The sequence below is a fragment of the Barbatula barbatula genome (assembly GCF_947034865.1).
Source record: "Barbatula barbatula genome assembly, chromosome: 2".
NCBI classification, from domain to species: domain Eukaryota; kingdom Metazoa; phylum Chordata; class Actinopteri; order Cypriniformes; family Nemacheilidae; genus Barbatula; species Barbatula barbatula.
Window position 1 is genome coordinate 19,351,939 of NC_136767.1, and position 26,245 is coordinate 19,378,183.

At 37.2% G+C, this 26,245-nt stretch overlaps 4 protein-coding genes across 11 annotated transcripts in view; 3 read left to right on the forward strand and 1 right to left on the reverse strand.

Annotated features, from left to right (window-relative positions):
* The window catches only part of c2cd2l (c2cd2 like), a 27,736-nt gene extending 20,049 nt beyond the window's left edge, over positions 1-7,687 (forward strand). For 4 of the 7 annotated variants that reach the window (XM_079449205.1, XM_079449204.1, XM_079449203.1 and 1 more), the window contains exons 4-15: positions 496-615; positions 959-1,072; positions 1,215-1,328; positions 1,508-1,610; positions 2,465-2,597; positions 3,071-3,135; positions 3,284-3,405; positions 3,893-4,064; positions 4,537-4,623; positions 4,741-4,871; positions 5,413-5,650; positions 5,955-7,687. In XM_079449205.1, the coding sequence (XP_079305331.1) occupies positions 496-615; positions 959-1,072; positions 1,215-1,328; positions 1,508-1,610; positions 2,465-2,597; positions 3,071-3,135; positions 3,284-3,405; positions 3,893-4,064; positions 4,537-4,623; positions 4,741-4,871; positions 5,413-5,650; positions 5,955-6,208 (1,653 nt within the window). In that variant the 3' untranslated portion in view covers positions 6,209-7,687. Of the gene's footprint in view, positions 1-495; positions 616-958; positions 1,073-1,214; positions 1,329-1,507; positions 1,611-2,464; positions 2,598-3,070; positions 3,136-3,283; positions 3,406-3,892; positions 4,065-4,536; positions 4,624-4,737; positions 4,872-5,412; positions 5,651-5,954 lie in introns of all 7 variants that reach the window. The other 3 variants (XM_079449201.1, XM_079449202.1, XM_079449200.1) reach the window with 1 other exon arrangement.
* A 576-nt stretch (positions 7,688-8,263) lies between these two features.
* On the forward strand, positions 8,264-8,874 carry h2ax (H2A.X variant histone). The gene has a single exon (XM_079485006.1). The coding sequence runs from the start codon at positions 8,315-8,317 to the stop codon at positions 8,741-8,743; it is 429 nt and encodes a 142-aa protein (XP_079341132.1). The 5' UTR covers positions 8,264-8,314; the 3' UTR covers positions 8,744-8,874.
* A 717-nt stretch (positions 8,875-9,591) lies between these two features.
* On the reverse strand, positions 9,592-17,508 carry hmbsa (hydroxymethylbilane synthase a). Of its 2 annotated transcripts, none has more exons than XM_079485017.1 (14): positions 17,263-17,508; positions 14,656-14,709; positions 13,990-14,062; positions 13,448-13,497; positions 13,305-13,360; positions 12,900-12,977; positions 12,555-12,632; positions 12,245-12,320; positions 11,879-11,992; positions 11,585-11,623; positions 10,742-10,861; positions 10,334-10,387; positions 10,105-10,191; positions 9,592-9,979 (listed from the first exon to the last, which is right to left on the reverse strand). In XM_079485017.1, exons 1-14 carry the CDS (start codon positions 17,293-17,295, stop codon positions 9,809-9,811), a joined length of 1,083 nt encoding a protein of 360 aa, XP_079341143.1. In that variant the 5' UTR covers positions 17,296-17,508; the 3' UTR covers positions 9,592-9,808. The 2 variants fall into 2 exon arrangements, with proteins under 2 accessions (XP_079341143.1, XP_079341144.1); XM_079485018.1 differs by lacking the exon at positions 17,263-17,508 and adding an exon at positions 14,798-14,862 and having other exon boundaries at positions 9,668-9,979.
* Positions 17,509-17,821: 313 nt separating this feature from the next.
* Positions 17,822-23,875, forward strand: arcn1a (archain 1a). The gene is made up of 10 exons (XM_079485035.1): positions 17,822-18,042; positions 19,131-19,394; positions 19,700-19,879; positions 20,677-20,873; positions 21,020-21,184; positions 21,274-21,439; positions 21,574-21,721; positions 21,830-21,938; positions 22,110-22,314; positions 22,548-23,875. Exons 1-10 carry the CDS (start codon positions 18,040-18,042, stop codon positions 22,635-22,637), a joined length of 1,527 nt encoding a protein of 508 aa, XP_079341161.1. The 5' UTR covers positions 17,822-18,039; the 3' UTR covers positions 22,638-23,875.
* The last annotated feature ends 2,370 nt before the right edge of the window (positions 23,876-26,245 follow it).

Sequence of the window (26,245 nt, forward strand, 5' to 3'; positions counted from 1 at the left end):
AAAATATTTATTTAATCAGCATTTCAGTCCAGTGTCTGTTGAATTTCGACAAAATCAACCCTCAGAAGTAATCATGTCATCCAACAGCAATGTGAAATACTTGAAAAATCACATAGGTTATCACATAAAAATATCATTTTTAACTGCTCCGAAATACATGTACGACGGTTGTAATGCTTAAAAGTTAATATGTACTTTTACAGTATTTGAGGTCAGAAAAATACAGAGCATTTTTTCTATTATTTTGACCAGTTTCTCCAGTTTTAATTTTCTGCAAATGAAAAAAAAAACTGAATGAAACTAAAATGATCAAACACATACACATAAATAGTAAATTCAGAAAAACTGACAATCATTTCGAAATGGTCTCTTAATTTTTTTCGACAGCTGTATATGATGGCAAAGCATTCTTTGTTGTTATTACCATAAGTACCTTTAAGATACCAGATTTTGTCTCCCATCGACTCACTATCTTTTAATTTCAATCACTGCCAGGTCCTACAGTGCAATTGTTCGCTTGACACCGTAACGTTCCCAGTGACTGTCACTCAGCAGTCACCTGCATCCGTTTCCATGGAAACCTACCAGATCACGATGGAGCCCATGGAGGCTCAGGTAAAATACAAATTAAATGGATTTGCATTGGCGGGTTTGCATCAGACTGCATAGCTGCACACTCCACTTTCATAAGTCTGACGTTCTCTCTGGGGCTCTCAGTTTGCCAGTGACTTTCCATCTCAATAGCTTCATGTAGATTGTGAGGTTTAGTGGCAATGAATATTGCATGCGACATTCATCTCAAACAAATGACGGCACTTAATGTGCAGTGCCACAGTTTAAGGTTTTATCTCAGGCCAGAAAAAAATGAAGCAGCCGCCGATGATTATATTGCTTTGCAAATGGAGCATTTGAAATGGCCTGTAAAAAATGAAAATATGGTCTGTCTGGGCTGATGCAGCTGCAGGTCTGTCTTGAGGAAGTGGAGGAAGAGGGTCTCCTTGTGTCCTGGACTTTTTCCAAGCAGCCTCAGCTTTCTATAACCATGACACCACGCCAAAGAGTCCAGAAAGAGGTGAGAATTGTCATTTGCATAGAAAACAATCTTTCCTTATGAATCTTTCATATAAACTACAACAACAGGTTAAACTGAGATAAGTAATGATCTTTAAGAAGCTCTGTTTGTGTGTTTAGTCTTGCTTTTGTTTTGTCTTTAGGGCTCTGATGGAACGGTGGACAGTGATATGATTGCTGAGTTGGTGGAGGACACACTGTACACAACAAACCCTGCGATGATCCTCAACCTCAGAGCCTGTGTATCAAGTCCAGCGGTAAAAATACCAGTATCGGTTGCTATATCACACAGTAGGTGTGATATGCTGAACATAGTAACTGTATGTTTTGCTTCGATAACATTACTTGTGCTGGATGTGCGACTTTTTTTGATGTGACATGACGTTCCTCATCAGAAAACACACGTGTGATTAAACATTGAAACTTCGATTTATAGTTTCCCAGGCAGAAGAAGCTCGGTGGTCTGAACTCTCTGTCTCCGAACTCGCTTGTCAGAAGGATCATGGTACACCAACTCAGTGCAACCAATGTCAAGAAAGGTATAAAAGTTGCTTTGACAAAACAAAAACATTTATTTGACTTGATTTCAGTAACTTTTACAGCGATAATTGATTTGCACAATCAATTAATAGTTTGTTAAAAGCACATTAAATTATATTTAATAATAATATAATATAATGTGTTTGAAATGGAACTATGAAGCTATCCTATTTGTATTAGTCTCACTGTGTTTGGAAAAGGTACAGGTATCGGCAAATACCAGAAAAAAATATTGGTACTCGTACTCTGTCTTTGAAAATTGGTATCGGTGCATCCCTATCAATAAGACAAGTGTTTAAATTTTATAGTGCAATTAAATAAATCCACATGTTGCAAATGAAAGTGTTGGTGTCTGACTATTAAGTGCGACATATTATTGTATATTGCGGGTAAAACGATTAGTTACGGTCCTTGATTCGAATTGGCCAACAGACATTCTGCTGTTGTTTACAGTTGATCAGGGACAATTTTTAAAGTGATTTTAATTCATGAAAGCAGCATTGATGCATATTGTTTTCGGCATTAATATGAACCGTTTTATAAAAGCAACAAGGTACAGTCAGATTTGATGTCCAATCCTAACGTGAAGAACTGAAACGGTCACATGACAATAGCCACCAAAAGTACCCTCTGTTAAAATAGATTATATTGCCATGTATAAAACCTGAATTAAAAAAACGAATTTTCTGGACTGAAAATGCTAGAAAACCCCTTAGTTAAACCTGTACATCATGGTTTCTCAGAAATAACCATCTTAATTATTTTAATTGACGAACGATTTTTGTGAAGCCTTCTCTCTTTTAATGCAGGTTGTTTGTTTTTCTTTCTAATGTTTTTCTTAACTCTGTCCCAGGATGTCAGACTCATGCTGGAGAGCTTTGTTGTGTTCTGAGTCTGGACACTCCCTCCATTGAACAGAGAACAGGCTTCCTTACTCCTTCCTCTAGTACTGGAGCAGTCGTGTACTGGACTGATGATATTACACTGTAAGTCTTCTGACAGTCTTCCGGATTTCCATTCAAAGGTCATCTTCCCCCCTCAAAGAAAGCCTGATCATCAAAGGGCTGTCCTTGTGTTATTAATGAAGGTGTGAAGCTGTATGCAGCTCCACTATAGGCTCTGTGAATATACAGTTTGCAGCCAACTCCCAAGGAAACAAAGAGCTATTTAGCACATTTAATTACAGCCATTCCCAACACATCACCATTTCCTATGTTGCCAATTAGCAGATTGGTCAATTTATTTTTCATAGCCGGCTTTCAGACTGTTGTTTTATAACATGTTTTATATGCCTCCCATGCTAATGTAATGTAGTCACTTCATAACCTAATATCTAATGTCAACTGAATGAATCCGGTTATTATTCAGAGGTATCACTTATACAAACTTTTTGTTTAGTGTGTGTAAAATGTGAATTGTGTATATAGTCATCATGGGGTTCTTGTATTGCCTCTATTAGGGAGTTAGCACCAGACACCAAAGAACTCAAAGTGAGGCTTGTGGAGAAAAACAGCAAGGGAGAGCGTGAGTAATATCATCGTCTACCTTTCCATACTACATAGATTGCAGAAACAATTATTTTACATTAATGAATCTGTGATGTAATATACTTATTGCATTATATAGTTTTATTTGTTTATTTTGGAAATAATAGGGGTTCTTTTTTTGACAGAGCTTTTGCCTGGTCATGCTTCCTTACCACTGGATCTCTCTAAAACAATACCAAACGGACAACACAAGCTGTCTATTACTCCAGGTCACGGTTTGGCTCCAACTGCTGTGGTAACATTAGAGGTGAGCGATATCTTTCTTACATCAATGTTTGATTGGATTTACGATGGAATGCAAATACTGGTCGGTAGCTAGCTCAGTTAAATTAAGTTACTTTGATTTACGTTGAGTTAAAGACCCCCAAGAACGTCTGTGTTGACTTAAGAACACACCCATAAGTCCCTGTTCTAAATGTCAATGTGAATTATTTAATAGAAAACATATCTTGTTACAGTTACTGTCCTGTGCACTGCACAATCACCTTGTCTCTGATTATCTTGATAACTGAATTGTTTCTTAATTTAACCTGGTACCTAATTCACACAGGACTTGTTGGACAAGTGATCTTGTAGGTACAACTGAATGGTAGATAAAAACTGATTTTTTTATAACCACACATGTAGAGCCAGGTCAGAATTATTATGTGTGGATGTGCTTAACCTAAAAGTATACAGTACACATCTGTTTTCTGTCTGTTTAAAATGATCATCATATTTTTCTGCCTCTGTAGCTGTTGTGTTTGGAGTCGAGTGACTTGCGATATAGTCAGAATGCCACGCCTATGCGTTCCTCGGTCACACCCTCTAAGAAGGTGGATGTGGACCGCACCATCATGCCAGATGGCACAATTGTCACCACTGTGACCACCATACAATCGCGGCTAAAAGTGGACCGCAAATTAGGTACAGACCGTCTTGTCGAAGAAAATTTAGAACACATGATGTTTCTGTACTAAAGTGATGGTTCACCCAAAAATAAAAATTCTGTCATCATTTATTCACCTTCCAAATCTGTGAACACAGAGAAAGATATTTGGAAGAATGCTTATAACCAAACAGTTCTTGGACGCCATTGACTACCATAGTAGGAACAAATAGGTAATCATTTTTGTTCCGTTGAACAAAACAGAAGATATTTTTAAGAATGTAGGGCGGCAAACAGTTCTGGGGGACTTCAAACTTCCATTGTTATTTTATCTACTATGGTATACAAAGGTTGACTGTTTGGTTACAAGCATTCTTCCAAATATCTTGCTGTGTTCAACCAAAGAAATGTATACAGGTTTTGGAACAACAAGAGAGTGTGTTATGACAGAATTGACCACTATTGTGACATATATAGTTTTACCCAACTCTTTTTCTTCTGTAACTGCAGGAGACTCTCCGTCTCGGTCTCCATCAAAGGTAGAGGTGACAGAAAAGGCTCCCATTGTGCTCACTAACTCCAGTTCGACCCCCAGCAGTGAGCTCTTTCCTTGAGATTGTATACATTTCACACATTTTATTATTTAACATGTGCTCAAATATGGCAAGGTTTGTGATCCTGTTGTTTGTGTCTGTGTGTGCTGTTCCTAAGCAGAAGGCACACTCCCCAATGGGTTGGATCCCGTAGCAGAAACAGCCATCCGGCAACTAACCGATTCGGCCAGTAAGGTACCCAAGAAGACTCCTACTAAACGCAGCACTCTCATCATATCCGGGGTAACAAAGGTCAGAGACTAAACATAATTTATACAGATGTTTTAAAACCAGTGTCATAAAAACATCTTTGTAACAATGATGTAAGCATCAAGGGAAATGACCATAAGAACAGAGCTTCCCTCGGGTAATTTGTTAAGTCCTACCTTACATACCCTTTCCATTCCCATGATATGAATCTATAATATTTTTTTACAATACTAAAACTTTATATTTTACTTATATTAACTTTGTTGTAAGGTTCTAATTTATTAAGTGTTTTTAAATAAAGATGTTATTACATGCTCATCCTTCTTGTATATCATGTAGACATCTCGCATCTAATAAATCATGATAATGTACTGATAGTTGCTTGGGTGACAAACTGTTTGCTGTATCAAATTCACTACCTAAGCCATTAGGGTTCACAGAAAGGCTAACAACAAGCTGCTTTGAAAACATGCTGCCACCTTCAGTAAAAGCCTGAAATGTTTGTCTGTGTAGTCTGTCTCAATTGTGCCTCCAGGACATGTACATAAGGAACATTACGTAAAAATTAAATTTCTTCCCATAGGTGCCCATTACAGAGGATGACTCTGCCATATCAGTGGGCTATGCTGCAGCCATGGACGCAACCCTACAGGGGGCGCAGTCTCCCAGCGGAAACCCGAACAACCAGGGAGTTGGCCCGCAAAAGGAGACAGAAGAAACCACCCCATCTGATGTGTCAGAACGGCCCTCTGTGGATGATGCGGAGTCAGAGACGGGGTCAACCGGAGCACTTGAGACACGTAGCCTCAAAGACCACAAAGGTCTGGCAGGTTTTATACATAAAGATTACAACTTCACATTTGCCAGACACTTATATTCAAAGTATGTGCATTTCATGAAAGGATAGTTCACCCAAAAATGTTAATGATTTAATTTGCTCACCCTTTTGTCACTCCAAACCTGTATGACTTTCTTCTGCAAAACACAAAAGAAGATATTTTGAAGAATTTTGGTAACCAAATAGCGTAGGCAGTAGGCACCCATTCACTTCTATTGTATAGACACAAAACCACTTTTCAAACGACATTTCTCAAATATTATGTTTGATTGAATGTTGTGTTTCAGTGGGATTCCTCCGTAGTGGCACCAAGTTACTGTTCCGCAGAAAGCACAGAGAGAAAGACCCCAGTTTTAGTCAATCCCATGAGGATGTGTCCAACTTGGGCAATGACTCCTCCACAGCATCTTGCTCCTCCACCAGCCGTAAGAAATCTGGAAGCTTCTCTCGTCGACTCATCAAACGCTTTTCGTTTCGCTCATCCAAGCGAAAGGGCAAATCAACCACAGCCAATGGAGGAGCCAACACTACAGACAACTAAAAGAAACAACAAATATAAATGGGAAAAAGAGATGGTGCAGGCACCAGTCAGAGAAAGTGGAATTGGAGTTATTTATGTTGTTTATACTTATTCAGTCTAGAATGAAAACATACTTCAGACCACATTGTCCCAAGACTAATGTGCTTTGATGTTTCTATGCCGGGAACATCACCCCCCCTCTATGCTTTTCAGGATGGAAAACTACGCAAAATGTGAACATTGAAAAGGTTTGCAATTTATGATTGCCGTGCTGACTGATATGATAAAAAGCTGCTTTGTGGACGGATAAAGGGCGAACAAACCCGAGAAACCTAAAATGGACTGGAGTGTCATGCGGTTATTGTGCACAAGGGGGCGACAAAGATCAATGTCATTGATGCCCTCGACCCTGTTGCTATTTCTTTTTTCGTTTTATCAGTTGCACTTTGGATCTTAATCGGATTGTTTACAGGGCAGGGGAAACCTTTTCGTCGTTTTATCATGTTTGTTTATCGTTTACTGTTATCAGCACTGACTTATTTCTCCGGAGAACGTTAGGAGTGTTGCGAGGGTCTGATACAGACATGCTATAAGCTTTGTTCTCGTTTCCCGCTGTTGCAGTGAGATGAAGACGAGATATGTTTTCAAATAGTAAGTTAGTACGTTTGACTTTATGTGTGGCTTAATCATTTTTATAAGGACGTTTCTATATGTTTAAGACAAAAGGAAACGGTTGTGAGTATAGGCATATCACATTAAATTGCGTTTGTGTATTTTGGTTGTAACAGAACCCTTGCGACAAAAGGAAAACATTACAAGTTGTTTATATTTATAAAATAATCAAACAGATATTGTAAATCTACAAGTTCATCAATTTACTTACTTCAGGCTTGCAGTGGAAAGTGCTATTTTCAGGGTCCACGTGAAAACAAACCTCAGGGGACATAAAAGGTGAAAATCACGTTATTTTTTCCGAGGTGGTTTACTGAACAAAAACATGCTTTTTTCCCATAGTATAACCTTAAGTTACCACATTAACATGGTTTTTATTTTGTTATAATAAACTAATCGGTAGGACTTCGTGAATCAGCGTGTGCTTTATTTAAAATAGGAAATTATTGTATTCATCGTAATGCCACAGATGGGTTTTATCAAATATCAAGCTGGATATTTGACAGTTTTTATTAAGGTTTGCTACGTTAAGGAAATTTCCCTCCCATCACTTTCAGAATGTTGTTTTATCATTTTTTGGGAAGTAACTTGAGTAATACGAGCTCTGAAAAAAAGACAAATGGTTTTCACGTCAACCCAGTCTAACTACTACAGTCTGTGTAACCCCTGGAATATAAAGCCTGAATAATGTTACAATACTACAGAATGTTTAAATAAAGATAATAAGCTATAATGAAGACGGTAGACTTTCCCAGCAAATCAGAGCTTTGTATTATTGTGGTTTATTTGATGTTTAATTTATTCTGAATAAATTATTTTTGAAAATCCATTCTTCTCTCTTTTCTTATTCCAATCCATTCGCACAATTTTGTACTTGCAACATGTCGTAACATGTTATGTTTGTTGGTATTTTTATTTTAATCAAGAGGTAGCCATGAAGATGTGTAATAAAACTACATACCAGGAGCTAATCTCTATATAAAAATATATAAATGTTCCAAAACATGCATTTAAAAAGAAAAGTCAATGTGTATATATATGGAGTGTATTTACTGGAACTCATCAATCATTTTTTTCTGTGGTATTCATTTCCGCTAAAATGTGACTTAAAATTCAGAGGGAATGTGTTCAATTGGTTTGAATTTGCCGCCTAAGTTTGATCGGCATAATAAAGCACCAATGGTGAAACAGATAGACTTTACGCATTTCGAATCGCTCTGATTGGTGCTTTCTTTTGCACTGTTTATGCACAGTAAAGTTGAAGCCAATAAAAAGGCACATCCGTTCTTGGTTTGGCTCTAAAAGCCAATCAGGTCCGTGTCTCACAATTTAAACCAATCGAAACTGTGGGCGGGTCTATACAACCCTGGTTTAGTCTGTCGTTAAATACTGCAGCAACTCCACACAAAAGCTCACAATTTGTTTCAACAAAACGTGAGGAGAAACTTGAATACCATGACTGGAAGAGGAAAAACCGGAGGAAAAGCCCGCGCTAAGGCAAAGACTCGCAGCTCTCGCGCCGGTCTGCAGTTCCCTGTTGGACGCGTTCATCGTCTTCTGCGAAAGGGCAATTATGCTGAGAGGGTAGGTGCTGGTGCTCCTGTCTACCTGGCCGCCGTTCTTGAATATCTCACCGCTGAGATCCTCGAGTTGGCGGGAAACGCCGCACGAGACAACAAGAAGACTCGTATTATTCCTCGCCATCTTCAGCTTGCTGTCCGTAACGATGAAGAGTTGAACAAACTGCTCGGCGGCGTGACCATCGCCCAGGGTGGTGTTCTGCCCAACATCCAGGCCGTGCTCCTGCCCAAGAAGACTGGCCAAGTTGCACCCACTTCAGGGAAAGCTGGCAAGAAAGGCTCATCCCAGTCACAAGAGTATTGAGAGTAATGCTGTGTCGAACGGATTTAACAAAAAAGGCCCTTTTAAGGGCCACCCAGATCGTCTGAAATGATCAAATTTCTACTCTGACTGCTAAATTCTGTCAAGCTTTTTCCACAAAATAAATGTTTTATATATATATTTGATTTTTTTTCGAAAGTTCTTCATGAAACTAAGGTGAACTTGTATCTAATTATGCTAAATATAATGACACCCACACCGGGGTGTATCCAAACTAACCTTATTTAGTGATTTAGTAATACCTCATGGTATTTACTCGGTAGAAAACAAAGTTAAATTGGTCTTGGTCACTTTATTCACAAGTCACTCAGATATTACGGAGTACATGAAGTTGCTGGTACATAGTATACACATTATGGGAAATGCTATTCAGCTTTGATCCAACGTCTGTTGTAAATGCAACAAACAAATTTAGCTGGAAAATTTGCTTGCATAAGTCCTGTAGACTTATCTTTCAGTAAGAAAATTTTGCAAGACGGCATCTATTCTCAAAATGTTTTAAAAAAGTAGGAAATCAGTATTGTAATATTCCAGTTTTCCATATAAACAAATGCACCAGATATTAAACATAGATGATTTAGAAATGATCATATTTTGTGGGAAATACAGTAATGCTACACATTCTAAAACTTGTAAACGTTTTTTATCTTCTCAAGAATAAGCACCACCTGACAATATAAGTACAAGACTATCAGCATATTTCACAGTTATAAAAAGGCACAGAAGTGACTTACTGATATATATATATATATACATTTATTCATATGGCAGACGCCTTTTTCCAAAGCGACTTACAAGTAGTTTAAAAAAAAATATATATATATATATATACTGATAAATTCTGGTAGATAACTAGCGTCATCATTTATAAAAAGGCACAGAAGTGTCTTACTGAAATATATAAACTGATATATTCTCTCAAACTGTTGTTTTCAGACCCACATGACTTGGCTAAAGTGCACACTGTTAAGTGTACAGCATGTTCAAGTTAACACTATATGGCAAGAGTTCCTAAAATGAGTTCAGACACTCCAGCGCACACAAATGTTATTGAGCATCATTTAGTTTTCTGGCTGTTGTCAGAATGTCTTTGGCCCCCTTATTAAGCAGTCCTTTTGCCAGGTTTACCCCTAGTTTCTCAGCAGCTTCAAGGGAGACAGAAGATACGTTTTTGGCAGTGACTCCAACATGTACACATTCCTGTGCGCTCTCATTCACCTAAAAGAAATAACTGAGTGTTAATAAATATTACTATAAGACTCTGACATCGCAGATTTAGGCTTTAGAATTAATAAAAATTTGATTTGCAGACACAAAAACACACAGACATCCATGTGACTTACTTTGTTGTCTATTTCCACACATATCTCCATAGAATCCTTCAAGCACTCAGCGCCATCCAAACTATAAACTGCCCCAGTCAAATACAACTGAAACCAGTAAATTTATTAACAAATTAAAAACAGTTAGCTTATGGAATTAATGCTGTGCAAAAAAAAATATCTTCTATATATCATAATATCTATGCACTGAATGCTTGCAAAAGTTATATTCTGTCTTTAGTGGTATTACCATGGAGCCATTCACTTCTGTATGAACAGCAACAGGCACACTGCAGCCTCCTTCCTTAAATCACAATAGGGGACAATGGAAACAGTCCTGTGAATGCCATAAAAACACTTTGCACAAAACCCCTCACCCACAAAAACGCAATCTCAGTGTGGACGGAAGACCAAAACTTAGAGAAATAGATGCATTTTGGCTAGTTAAGCTCAAAATATTAATTTAGAAAACACACATCCCACACTTAATAACCAATGATGGCTTTTACTGATGATGTGTTTTTGTAGCTTCAACATTTTGAAACCCAAGCGACAAATGTTTGTATACATTTTCATTTTTTAGTGAAATGTTCTTTAAACAAACACATTTTGAAGAGAGAACATCGGTGTGTGCATTCCAGTAAGAAAGGGGACCCACCAGCTGGTTGAGAAAGGCTCTCTCTGAGATGCAGCGCAGCACTGTGTCTGAATGATTCAGGACAGATACCATTTCCAAAATGTCTTTATCTTGTGCTCTGACTTCCACTGCCAATGCTCCCTGGTGATAAAGAATCTCTGTCATATTACAGACCTGCATTTGATAAAAGGTTTACTTCTGTGGACTGCTTTTAAAGTGATACTTCAACCAAAAATACAAATTCTGTCATAATTTATTCACCCTGTCATTTCAAACCTGTCTTTGTTCCACAGAACACAAAATAAGATATTTTGAAAACTTGTTAACTGGACCCCATTCACTTGCATAGGTTTGATGTTCACACAATAGAGGTGAAGTCAAGAGAAGTGAGTGCTATACGGTTACCAACTTTTTTCAAAATATATTCTCTTGTGTTGAGAAAATCATAAATGACAAGAGGGTGAATAAATTATGACAGATTCTTAAATTTTTTGGGTGAACTATCACTTTAATGCTCTTTCACATTTCTGAAGTTTGAGTTTGCATTTAGTGGTTTTATAGAAAGTGGATTATAACCGAAGCACTATGTGTTGAACACAACAAATATGCACATTTTAAAAGTTGAAACCGTTGACATAATTTGTTAGACAGGTGTTTCCTCCCGTGTTTATAAGGTGCAGTAGCAGAACAGTTAATCATACAGCTGCAGGAGCCTCTTTCTGCATGAACAACCATATAAACAACTGCATGAAGAGCAAAAACAGTGGAAAATACCTGCCATTATAAACTATTTTGATGCAGCTTAAAATTGAGTGCAAAATAAACTTAGTGCTATTTCATAGATGGTTGTCCATGTGTACTTACTTGGCCAACAGCATACATGCAATCTTCAGGACCCAGTATCTGGAATTAACCATTATTAAAACAGTTAATAGCCTAACTAAATGCATTACAAATAACACCTAAAAGATTTCCTACTATCCTTAATATTTGGTTACATTCTCACTATACATTTATTTTCACATATGATATAGCTTTAATTGTTGGCATGAGATGTGAAGCCATTCTCTGAGATCAATTCGATTGGATTTCTGAATGTCCTATTTGATGTAAAAGCCTTGAATCTACAGCTCGAAATAGTTTTAACAATAAACCCACCTGACTGATTCGGGTTTCCCATCCCATGCGTTTGAGGCCTGCAGCAGCCAGAATAATGGCAGTATAGTCTTCCTTTTCATCCAGCTTCTTTAAACGGGTGTTTAGGTTCCCCCTCTACAGCGGTAAGGTCAAGGAAGAATACCGTAGTAGCATAAAAAATGCCACATAGAATGAATGGAAACCTCTGGTCCCCCTCTACAGCGGTAAGGTCAAGGAAGAATACCGTAGTAGCATAAAAAATGCCACATAGAATGAATGGAAACCTCTGGGTTCAGTAAACACCTAGGAAATGTGTGCTTTCTTGCTGTTTTCATTAATAATACATTAAGTATCCACACAATGAAAGCAATGAAAACGGTAGGATACAATATTTTCAAACTCCAGTTGAGGGAATCTCCTCTTCAGCTGAGCTGCCCGGCGAAGCGAACTTGTGCCAATTACACTGGAAGTGAACAGAGAGCTTTCAAAATATGTTGACGCCGACGTTTCCGACAGCTTTGGTCATTTCACTTCAATAGATGATTATCATAACATAACAGAATCACATAGAGATCTATAGTTTTAAAACCTTCCACTATGAAACTTCTGATGATATTATTTGATTATCGGATCATCAATGGAGGATGCATGTCTCCGTTTTTATTTGGCACATCATGAATGCTTATTAGGATCTTACCTCTTCTCTGGCAAGCTGTCCAAGGTAAGCCCTGCATTCTTTGGATGAAGCACCACTGCATCATGGGGGTTTTCACGCCTTTACAAAGCAAAACAAAGCATATCACAAACAACAGACGACCTACTACCGTACCCTTGTTCCACAATTTATAGATTTAAAGTAATTAATCAAATGAATAGGGATATTTTTGTGCCTTGCAACAGGCTGGTCATCAGTTCAGGGTGTTTCATGCCCTTTGATGTGAGATGCTGAAATAGGCTCCAGCCCTCATGTAACCATTCAGAAGATAAGCAGGTTTGGAAAATGGATAGATAGATATTTTTGTGAGATTTTAAAGGTACTTACTGAAGAATGGCTCCAATTGTGAATCCAGGAGGCAATGAGGTAGGTAAGTCCTTAAGAGAGTGCACCACAATATCCACCCTAGTGATGAATAAACACATGTAAAAAATAAGTTATTTTGTTGCATTGTGCCATCAAGGAAATTTAAAGGATTACCTGTCTGGATTCATCAATATAAACCAAACACTTAAAGCAATTGAAGATTTGATATGCTAAATCAATTAAATTAAATGTGTAATAAATTACAGCCTAAATCAATTGATAGAATTTTACAGCAACATCTAAAGAAAATATGTATTTTTTTAAACAGGAGTTTGAAAGAGGAAACCCTTAATATAAGATGACATGAGAGCAGACATTCACCAGCAGAGTCTTAATAGAAGGTCAGTATTGATTGATACAACTTACTCATTTCTCTCAAGGGCATTCTCCAGCTCCTTGGTGAAGAGGCTCTTTTCACCAATCTAAGAAAGCCAACAAAAAATGCATTATTTATGAGTGAGAACAGATAGGCTTGCAATACGTTATTAACAAATCGTACCGTACCGTACCTTTGATAATGCAGTGTCCAAGATTTGGTCCCCAATTGTGGACATGGCAACTGAAAAGGACACAAACAAAAAGGTTCACACAGCAGAATAGTTGTGCACGCTGGCTCCGTTTCTGACATCATTGTTCATCTCTTTTGACACAGACAGTAGGATTCAGCGATGGACGGTGGTATAGATTACACATTCTCAGCAGAACACAATCTCGCTCTGTTCTTAAACAAGCGTTGAGTGCATGAGGAAAAGAAAGGGAAGAGTAGTGGGGGGTAACAGTAAAAACAAGAACTACAGATACAAATCTCTGCATTTAAATCAAAGACATCAATATTCTTCGCTACCACAGCACATTATAAAAAAATTACAAAAACAAGAATTAAGGGTAACACCTTACATTTAGACTATTTTCGTTAATATTCACTATGCATACAACATTTGATTAAAAATATATATCAGTAAGTGTTGATATTAACATTAACATAATTGTAATGTGTTATCAAAAGTTAAAAAAACATCATAACTACTTTATCCACACTTTTCTCTCTTACCTATCTCTAGATGAACATCAGGATAGATCTCTTTCAGCCTGCTGGCCACACTGTCTGTCTGGATGCGAGCCAGCTGTCAAGACACACACGTCATCATTATAGAATAAACTACATATGTCATAAACAAGACATTCCTCAACATTTAAAGAAAGTGACCTCAAGGATTCTCCTTATGGCTCCTATAATACATCAGTCATAAAATGCTAGCCACTCCCAGCCTGTGCTATGGTAACATGAGGCAAAAACTTTATCTGATCAAAACATCTTCGTTTTTACACCCATTTCCATTTGGCTATCTCAATTTTAAACGGTTTCTTCAAGTAACAAATTCACCTGCATCATTCATTTATAGGCCACAATTATAATTTCGGACTTATTCTGCTGATCATTTATCTGGCGGCTGTTCAGAGGAAAACCTCGAAAGTATAACGCAGTACTCTGTGTGGTTAAGATGATCCAAGAACTTCATAATGCACAGATTATGTCAACAATTTTGAGATAATTGCACCTTTTAATATGTCTTAATATTCTTCCAAAGTTTAAATTAGTTATAGTCTATATGAAATAAATGTTAATATATAAAGCTTAGATTTAAGTATAATAATAAATACCCTGATGGACAAAAAAAAGAATTCATGAACGCATCACAAGACTAAGTGACATTACCTGGCTCTTCCTTGTTCCCATGCGAATAACCCGACTGGCTTTTCCATTTCCATCCTGAAAGAAAACGAAAGTCACAAAATTAGATATAGTCTCCTCCTGAAGTTCAGTTAATGACAATACAGAAACATCATCAAACCCTCACTCTAATGCACTTTAATGGACCGTCCATGTTATTGCTGAATGAGAGTTCTGCAGAAGATGTGCCTGCCTGCCACAAGGCCTAATGAATGAATGAGCTACTGGTGAAGTTGTTCTTATTCTATACAGTATTCTGGGCAGTGCTGATAAACTGAAGTGACTGCCCAACCCAAGTCCTGTTGTTTCAACTAAACTGCTGCTTATCTTTAAGTTAGAAACTCTACAAAAGAGATAAGACAGGTTGGATGTTGGCCCTGTCCCAACTGGCGCACTTCATGTGGACTTGCAGTCTTGTGGACTTAAATTGCTTGTGCTCGCCATGTCCATGAGTCCGTAGAGTGTCCCATTCTCCTTTTTAGTGCTCAGAAGTCTGCTCGTGAGTGCCGCCCTTGTGCCCTCGATTCAGTCTTCAGCCAAGCCTGCATCTTTGGAGACTCTGGCTACGTCCAACTACACCCACACGCTGTCTTGGCAACTTGAAACGCATGCAAGCGACAGGAAGTGAGAGCGCAAGTCTGTCCACTCCAATGTCTTAAAAATGCAGTTTTAAGTGCAGTGCCCTTAACCCACACTATCTTGAATACCGAGCAGAATTCAGGGCTAAGTTTATGCCTTCATGCATCACATTCTGGATATATCATGAGACTTTTTGGCCGGGGTCTAGCGAGATGTTGCGGAAAGCTTTCCATTGCAAGTTATTCAAGTACATTTTAAGGTTATATTTTTATTTATTCTATGTTTGGCTCACATGTGTTTTTCTTTTGTTTTTGCTTTCTTGGGTACAACTGCTTTGAATGGGCTGTTATCTATAACTATTTAACTCAACACCATAGTTCATTTATGTTGCCTAACAAGGAATCACGTAGAAACATTTTAATAGGAACAATGTTAATTGGTTATTTAAATGTTTAAAATTATGTTTCCTTCAGTGTAAAGGAATGATGGGCAAGGAACAGATTGACAAACCCAATAATATTTTGACATTTTTGTATTTTTCAACTCGCTTTAAACATACTTGTGTACATACTGTATGTTTGTACATTTGTGTGAACATATTTCGAATCATACAGGAAACATGAGGATGTTTGCAAAAGCTGCTTTTAAAGAATTTGTTTTTATTATTAAGTTTTACTTTATTTTGTTATAAATTGTGTTTGTGCATCTAGAGAGAACATGCATGTTGGTAACGCCTACAATGTGTAATCTTTCGCATCCTTTATTTATGCAGGAATAAAATTTGTAGTGTTGACTGTGTGTGTGTGTAAGTAAGACAGTTGGGCATCACATTTAAGATGTCCTTTTTTGTCTTTTGGTCTCTCTTCTCCTAAATTGCCTTTTAGCTCTCAGGAAAACATATAAACAACACCTCTCAGTTGCTCATTGTTCTTTTGAATTGCTTTAAGGCTCTTGACAAAAAAACTTGACAAAATAACACCAGAGAACATTAAACAAATCTTTATTTAACATAAACAGTTGTACATCTAAACTGGCCGTACGACCATTCGGCTGTCTTAACGAAAGAATTCATCAAAAAAAGAGCTTAAGAACAGACGACAACAATATTCCATTTGCTTGTTCCTTGTTCATAAAGCCACGCCCACCACAGGACAAAATATGAATATTTTTACTAACCCCGCCCACTGGAACCGTTTTTCACAGGAACTGAATATTACACAACACCGCGTGCCATTTGGGACAGAGCATAGATATATGAATTATATGAATTACTCACCCTCTAGTTGTTCCAAACATGTATAGATTTCTTTGTTAGGTTAATAGATATATCTCACTAATATAAATATATGAGAATAATGTTAGCAACCAACAGTTCTGAAGCAAAATTGACTGACATAGTAGGGACATTTTAAATGCTAGTCAAAAGTGCCCCAGAACTGTTTGTTTTACTACATTCCCACAAATTAATTTTATGTTCAACAGAACCAAAACACTGAAACGTTTTTCCTACTATGTCAGTCAATGGTGCTTCAGAACTTTTGGTTGTTTGTCAGAACTGTTGGTTGCTAACATTATTCCAAAAATATCTCTCTTTGTGTTCAACCGAGCAAAGAAATGTATACATGTTTGGAACAATTAGATAAACTGTAATCTTAACAGCGTGCTTTAACAAAGCCTTGGCCATATTGCACCATCAGTGTTTATGCTTATTGTATAAATTTATAAGGTGAATTAAAGGTCAATATCGTTTTCTTTAAACTTTGACTATCTTAACAAAAGCCTTAAACTTAAAGCAACAACAAAACTACAAAATAATTGTTATACGTTACCCGTTTTATCATAATACATTGACAAGGTTCAAACACACTTCGGATGTAATCCACGTTGCTACAGTAGACCCGCCTACTTATCCCTTTCACCAATAGAAATGCAACGCGGTTGAAACGACAGTTGACTCAGCCAATGGAAAATCTACGTATACAACTCGCTTTTTAGCAGTGATGTTCAACTTACTTGAGAAATACTAATGTTCTCAGACATTTCCATCAAGGAAATGGAGCGATCTGCTGTGCCGAAAGTTTCCCAAAACGTATCAATAATTTTCTGTCACTTAAGCAACTGTTTCGAGTGACTTCCTAATGCTAATGTGCTGCCTCAAGTTTGCGCTCGACTGGATTTCTACCGTATGACCTACACGAGAACGAGACTTCCGCTTTACAGCACGCGTGAGTGTGGGTGTTCACGCGCATCATTCAGCGCAACACTGCGCATACCTATGGCACATACCAACGCGAAATTTTAATTTAATTAGGTTAAATTTAGGCTACAGCCACAAGTCTATACATTTTTTTGTTGATAATGCATTTCACTAAGAGACTAATAAATAAATAAGTAGATTTGTATGTTTTTATTGGCTAAAATAAAAAGAAATACAGAACGTATAGGGAAAATATCACATATGTTTATATTAAATTTGACATATTATTATGAATCAACTGAAAGCTGCAAAAAATTGTAAATTAGCTTAGTTTTCAAGTTCAATCCTATAGTCGAGGGTTGGGCACTGCTGTGCGGCTGCTGATGTTGGATCCTCCACATATGTCGCTCTGCCCTTTTACCCCGCTGACGAGCTGCTTCCGGTTGGAGACGTGGCTTACACTGCTGCCATATTGATTCGCGGAGCAGAGCACTTCACACAATAACTGTTTTATTTATCGCCACGTAGCATTTGTACAACTACACAAACGTCGACGACAAAACTAGAGACAGAAATATCGCCAGAGACAGAAAATGGTAAGATTATGTATATATTTTCAAGGAAAACGGCTGATCTTGACATCAGGTTCCGGTTTTAACCGAGAGGTTGCTGCTAGCTAACGATATGAGGCACAGGCTTATTTCTTGAGCGATATTTGTATTCCTTCAAGACAGACGGTGAAATTGACGTATTGTGATAAATGTTAATGTCTGGCTTTGCGTACAGCTGGAATGTGTGTGGTCGGTTTTCAAGAGCTGCGAGGTACATTAGTGTGAAACAACGCAGGCCTGCAACATAATTAACTTTGCTATATAACTATTAGCTTGTATTAATGATAACAAATCAAGTAAGCAAGCTTGTGATGAATAAAAGTAAATCAGTAAAGTTAACTAAATTACGCCTAATACTGATAACTGAAACCTTTTTTCATTTTTACCATATGTTGACCTAAGATTGTATGATCATATTTTATGATCATTGCGCTTATCGTAAAAATGACAACAATTTAAATCAATTTGATGTCATTATTTTTCTCTTACTGATTTGCTTGCATCGACCACTGCGTTTATTTATTCCTGACAGCATGTCTGCCAAACTATCATTTGGATCTGATTTATCATATAAAGCTTGAGGGTATATTGAAAGTGAAAAGGAGAGATGAAGACAAATGGTGGTCATTTATTTCCAATTTTGTGCTTAATTGAATAAGTGTTTGATGAGTAGAATATTAGCTTTAATGTCTTTTTATTTCCTGCAAGCTTTTAAGTTGGTCAACAGAAAAGCCGGTGCCAATGAAAAATAGTCATTATGCTATATGAACATGTCTTTTGTGGTGTAATGTAGATATTACTATTACTTGCAAATCTGACATTTCATTTTGTTCTTGATATACATCATCTAACAAAATGGTTGAATCTGTTCTGTCCTTGAGCACTACAGATTAAAGCTGTAGTGCAGCAAGCATGAGAGCCAACAGTTGAGTCTGTTTTGCTTACGGAAGGAATGTTAATATTGATGCTTTTCATCCACATAGTGCTTTGGTAATCTTCCCAGAGGACTGTACAGAATGCAATTTCTTTTTTAAATGGTTCAGTAAGATTCCTGTTGAATAACCCTACTCCAGGTGCTGTTGGCAGCAGCAGTGTGCACCAAGGCGGGTAAAGCCCTGGTGTCGCGGCAGTTTGTGGAGATGACGCGGACACGAGTGGAGGGTCTGCTGGCCGCTTTTCCCAAACTGATGAACACAGGGAAGCAACATACATTTGTGGAGACAGAGAGCGTGCGCTACGTCTACCAGCCGCTGGAGAAACTCTACATGGTGCTGGTCACCACAAAGAACAGTAACATACTGGAGGACCTGGAGACACTGCGTCTCTTCTCACGTGTGGTATGAAAGGAAATTCATATTTGGTTAATAAATTAATAACTTAATAAGTGTAATAAAAATAATACATATAATAAAACTAAAATACATATTTTTTATTGTTTTGTTAATACGAGTGTTCACAATTATTTACCTAAAGCAAAATTCTTCTACTCTTGTAGAATGAATAATATTTTGTACGTTTTGCAAGGAATATTTTTTGTTAATTCCAGTATCTAAAATGAACATGAATGCATGTTTATCAGAAGTTGTTGAGAGGAAAGTGAAGGGAAACAGATTTGATTGTGTCAACTTTCTGCTCTTTGTAGATTCCCGAATACTGTCGTGTCCTTGAGGAGAGTGAGATTTCTGAGCACTGCTTCGACCTCATCTTCGCCTTTGATGAAATTGTCGCACTCGGTTACAGAGAAAATGTCAACTTGGCCCAGATTCGAACATTTACAGAGATGGACTCTCATGAAGAAAAGGTGTTCCGTGCCGTCAGAGAGGTAAGAAATCCTTTTTTTTTAAGTGTTTGGAGTTGTAAATCCAGGGAAGAAACCAAATATATTTGTAGAAACCAAATATAGACTGTTTTATGTAATAGTTTGCTGTAGTATTTTTGATTAATAATATAGTATTTTTGATTAATAATAGTCGTCAAAACAACCAACATGCTGATGAGTGAGATGAGATATGTTTGTTTATGGCTTAGTTTTAATATTTACATTGTCAATACACAAATCTTTAGTCCATGTTCAATGTCAAGCTAACTGCGGTTACACATTTGAAATATAAAGGGCCTTTATATTTAAATGGAGTCTGATTGGCTTTTATCGAACGTCAGCTTGAAAAAAATCACTGTAAACATTTATTGCATTTTTGTATAATTATCATTATAGTTGTGAATTCTGCTATTCTCCAAAACATTTTTTTATCTTTATCTTCATGGCATGGTAAAAGTTTGTGTTGACATAATATATGTCTGACTGTGTGTCTCATGATCTTAGTACTTGGTTCCATTCCAATACGCTCTGTCAATCTACATTTGATTGATAATGTGGTTAATAGATTTGCTTAGCTCAAGTACAAGCATTGATGTAAATCAGGAGGGTGCTAAGTGCTCACCGGTGCTAAGTGTGCAGAATTCATTGTTAAAGCAAGCCTCTATTGGTTTAATCCCAGTTGTTTCTCAACCCAGTGGAGACATTTATAAATGCCATGTGTCGTGAAGTAAATGAAGTAACATTTTCTGCTTGCATAATTTACATCACTAATACTGCGCATATTTTTGTTCCTCACACAGACTCAGGAGCGTGAAGCTAAAGCAGAGATGAGAAGGAAAGCTAAGGAGCTACAGCAGATACGACGTGATTCTGAGCGTGGAAAGAAGGGGCCAGGCTTCGGCGGTTTTGGCAACTCGGGCATGAGCAGCAGCATGTCCATTATCACAGACACCGTGATCGAACCAGAGAAACCCAAACCCACCTCTGTTCCTGTCAGGTACATCCATGTGCTCTTAATGGAGCAAAGCTTGCCAGCTGGTTTTAATTTCTTAGAGGATTTATCTGACTGAAATCTAGGCGAAATATGTCCTTAATCTCTCTATCATAGACTGTAGTCTTAGGTTTTTTGGATTCTTGTTTTAGATCCAGTGGTTCAAGTAAAGCACTTAAATTGGTTGGCAAGGGAAAAGAAGTGGATGACTTTGTGGACAAGCTTAAATCAGAGGGTGAAAACATAATCCTGCCCAGCACAGGTAAAAGACCCTCAGACGCATCAAAATCGCTACCTGCTCCAGTCCACACAGAGAGGTAATGATGGTGGTTTATTCTGATACAAGAATCACACTTTAAGTTTACCAAAAGAATTGTCGTTAATCATAATTTCTGAATAATTGTAGTGTGCATCTGCGAGTGGAGGAAAAGATTTCCCTAACATGTGGGCGTGATGGCGGCCTTCAAAATATGGAAATTATTGGCATGATTACCCTCAGAGTGTCTGATGAAAATAATGGCCGGATTAAGATGCACATCAACAATAATGACAAGAGGGGCGTCCAGTTACAGGTGAGTTTTCTGGCTTTTGGTCTGACTAGATGGTAGATGCAACTAACTGCCTAATTAAGTTGTATTTTTGCGAAAGAAAAAACTTGCATTACTAATTGCTAATTCTAACTCCCTTCTAAACCTTATTCCCATAGACACATCCCAATGTGGACAAAAAGCTATTCACAGCTGAGTCAGTGATTGGTCTTAAGAACCCAGACAAATCCTTCCCTCTCAAAAATGATGTGGGTGTATTGAAATGGAGACTACAGACCACAGATGAATCGTTCATACCACTAACAAGTCAGTCCTAAATATTTGGTTTTATTATAACAAAAGTTACAGCTAATGTCTCGCCCATAGAGTCACATAGTCTATTCTAATAAATATATCTATTATGTCTCTTCGCAGTAAACTGCTGGCCCTCTGAGAGTGGCACTGGCTGTGATGTAAACATTGAGTATGAGTTACAAGATGACTCTCTGGAACTCAACGATGTTGTGATCTATATCCCTGTACCGTGAGTAAAAGTTTATTTTGGTCAAGTTATATTACATTTATCGGCTATTGAACCCTATCCAAAATATAAAGCACCTAAAATATTCACAGTATTGGTATTATCAGCGAAATATGTTCTATTAAGGTTGGTGTGGACGAACAAGAATCTTCTTGGCTTTTATAACCGTTACAGGTCAGGTGTGGGTGCTCCTGTGATTGGTGATCTAGATGGAGAATATCGTCATGACAGCAGACGGAATATTCTGGAATGGTGTCTGCCTGTGATCGATGTGAAGAATAAGACCGGTAGCCTGGAGTTCAGCATACCTGGCCAGCCCAATGACTTCTTCCCTGTCAATGTCTCTTTTGTCTCCAAAGGCAGCTACTGTGACATTCAGGTAAGACTTCTAGGCATTTTGAGCTTAGCTATAACTAGTTTGCAATTAAGTCTAGCTCGTAATTTTCTGTAGCTCAACTGTCTAAGGTAAGATTTCTAGGCAATGCCTTGTACATGGTTTTCAATTAAATAAAAAATGCACTCAATGCATTGTTCATCAGTCACGATATAAAATGTAACACACTTTTCTCTACTTTTTCTCTCCTCAATCCCTTTGTTGACTCTCTCTGCCAGGTCGCTAAGGTGGCTCAGGTGGATGGGGACAGCCCGGTTCGGTTCTCCTCAGAAACGTCGTTTATGGTTGAGAAGTACGAAATACTGTAGAATGAAACTACTCTGACATAATTCAACCCAACCCGGCAGAAGAGCAGATAATGGACTGAAAACATTCATACAAGATACAAGAAGGGAGAGACATACCAGCGGAGGGGCAATGCAATCTTTAACAGTACTTTAACAAATGTTTTGCCCAACACGACAATGGTGAAAGTCCTTTTGGCCCTTGCTGGCAATATTGGCTGTACTTGTACAATTTTAAACCAAAATCGTCCTCTAAAGCAACTTTCCTCTGAATGGCCGAACTAAATAATGTCAGCGAGAGATGGGGCTAATATGCGGACTGGATCTGGAGGTGGTAGCAGGCAGGTGGGGGGGTTTAATTGAAGCCATGATGCCAGTAATGAGTAACATTACTATTTTAATTGACGATTGATATGACATCACTGAAAGGGTTAAGTCAATTTGCTGGTGTATTTTCTGTTTGTGACTGCAAAGTAATTTCCTTTGTGCTGTATTTACAACACTAGAAGGCAGTTGAAGAATTCACATCCTATGTGACTGATCCACATTTGTGTCTTGCTTGTAGTAGACCATCATATCCTGAAAAAGATCTTAGTCATTGTTTTGTCAGTTTTGGTCAAGCTCCCTCCTTTGCTTTCATACATTTATTTTAGTTCATGTTTCAGTTTGCTGTAAAAAGTGTTTAAGAAACCTGACAGATGTTTCTTGACTGGTTTGTCGTTCTCCTGTTTTACATCATGCTGTGATGTAAGAATGCCAGTGTTTCATATTCACATTCTAAACTTTGCTTTCTCATAGCATAATGAAAGAAACTCTTATCTAAGAGAACTGACCTGTAAAGTACACAGCAGAACATATAAAGCCAAATATAATGTTTTTTTCTTTATTATTAATCTGAACACATTTCAGACAGAGAGAAGTTAGCATCTATTCAGTTATAGTGTTCTGTCTGATTTGATTTGTATTAAAAGGTTAGACTACAGGTTTAGATTTTGAATACCCAAACATACTAGTAAAAGCATGACCCCCATCTGAGATATTTGGTATGTAGGGTGAATACCCTCACCCATCAGGCCTGTCTTTTCCAAGAGTGACATCTGGTTTTCAAACAGCATTAAGACTATTGCCATCTCCAGCCTCAACCCCACATACCACACTGAAGAAGAGTACATGGGCCTCCTCTTTGTTTGTTCCCAGTAATATCTTGAATGTCTCTGCATAGTTTTCTGAGGGGAAGGACATATTAAATGTTTTTGATTATTTTTTTCCTTGTTTTTTGTTCAGGTTTGAAGGAATCATATGTATTGGGGAACGTTAGAAATACACCAGATTTTTGTAACCTTGTAAAATAATAATGATAAGGGATTCATGATGAATAACATTCCAGTACAAATATATTAAAAGAAAATCATTAAAGAGTTTAAAAAGAACTTTGAGAACTGTCATTTATTTTGCTGTACTGTTTTGAATGTTGTGTCTCATTGGTCGCATGTTCCAATTCAACCGAGTGATTCATTATTTTCCATGTAGTTTCTTTCCACTTTAAAACGAGGTGGATCTTGAAGAAAGAGGCGTATATGTGCTTGAGTTTAAGCGATTGAGCCATGTGTTTATTTCAAATACATTATTATTATGGGTCTTACTTTTGGGGTGTAATATTGTATCGCTCTGGATCTTTTATGTAATTGTATTTTAAAGAGTCTGATGGAAAGTGCAGGACAGAGCAATTGAGCAAAATCTAAATAAACTGGTGAGTAGACTGGATTCAGTTTAACAGTTACGGGGTATAGATGCTGTTCTAATGGAACCCCTTTCTGCCTCCTGCAGGATAACAATGGATATCTGAATGAGCTGGACTATTCATTTCAAGCTGAGCTCATACTTTAAGACCATTTCCAAGGATTTTCCTGTTATTAAACCAAGGATTAGTTCAGCTATATCCAAAGTCCACAGAATGACTCATAAAAGGGTTCGCTTTCAAGTAAGTGAACTTTCAGTTTGTGGTGTTTATATGTTGGGTCAGATTAAGGATATTTTTATACAAATGCTTTGTTTTTGTTCGGTTTCAAACTTCCCAATTTAAATTAAATGGTCTTAAATGAATGTTTTTGACTTCCTATTTCCTTAAAATGAATTAATTTAGTTTTTTTAATGTGTAAAGTGAACACATAGGTAGGGTTCAATAATCTAAGGAAGTATTTATAATATTTTTATTTACTTTTATGTTCAAAAGTTTTCGGCCACTTACTCATGGTTTCATATTTTCCCCACATTTTATAATAATAATAAACCCGTCAACATTATGAAATAAATCAAAGGGGAATAATGTTTTTACTAAAAAAACTGTCATCTTCAGGGTAGTCACCTATTTAGATTAGAATTTGCAGTAATTTTTTCTTGTCATTTTATAAAGCATCTTTTTAGACAACATTTATTTTCTGTGCTCTTATTTATTCTTTCTTATTTATTCTTTCTTCATTATTCAATTAAAGTCATTCATTTAAAAATATATATTTAATAAAATGTGAATTTTGTTGGCAAAATTACATATTTGTCTACTAACCTAATTTTACACAATTAAGCGTACACCTTCAAAAAGTTTTTTTTACAATAATGAGAAACATTTCTGTCAAGTGTCTCAAAACTTTTGACCTGCATAGTGTAGAATGACGTGCTATTCTTTAACGGAAATAATTGCGCACAACCACTTGCGCACAACCACCAGATGTCACCCTCCTCTCCTTTTTGCTTAAGTGTAGTAATGTAAATTTTAGATAGCAACATCCATGCTATGTGCAAATTGACTAGCTTTTTTACACAATGTTGAAATATTTGTTGAACTCCTATAAATGTACGATTTGAATGCTGTGATTCTTGTATGTAGATACAGTGTTTTACTTTATTTTGCTGGTGAAGATTTTTACTAAAGATTTTCAAAAAAGTCTAGCCTACTGCCTTCTTTTGCATACACATTTTGTGTCAGTGTAGGCCCTATATTGAGGCCAATTGATGTAATGTTTTTAGCATAGGAATATCTGAAATCTGAGGGTGCAATAAAAGTATAATTATTTCTAAAAGTAATTCCCAAAGAGCAGGCTGCGGAGAGCGGAGTTTGAGATTTATTTACGGTAGGAAATTTACAAAATATCTTCATGGAACCTTCATGGAACACTTAATGAGTTTGGGCATGAAAGATATATCCATCATTTTGACCCAAAGGCCTACAATGTATTGTTGTTTATTGCTACAAACATGAGCTACTTATGACTGGTTTTGTGGTCCAGGGTCACATTTGTTGCGTTTGTTCCTTAAAATCTAATTTTGTAAACAATTAATTGTAAGGAAATTGTGTAAAGTAAAGCATTGATTTGGTTATTTTTGTCTGTTTCCAAGCCCACAGTTCTTAAAATAATCTTTGTTTAGTGTCAAAGATTTAAGCAAGTGCTCGGCACAAACATTTTTTGTTTGTTTGTTTTTGGGTCTTTTAAATGAACAGTGTTCCAAGTTTCCCACCCTCCTGCATCCCACACACTGTCTTCTCTAGACATGCGTTGGTGGAATATCTCAGGTTTTTTTTGGGTGAGGGAGTCACCATTGTGTGTAAGATTTCGACAGAAGACTAAAATAAGAAA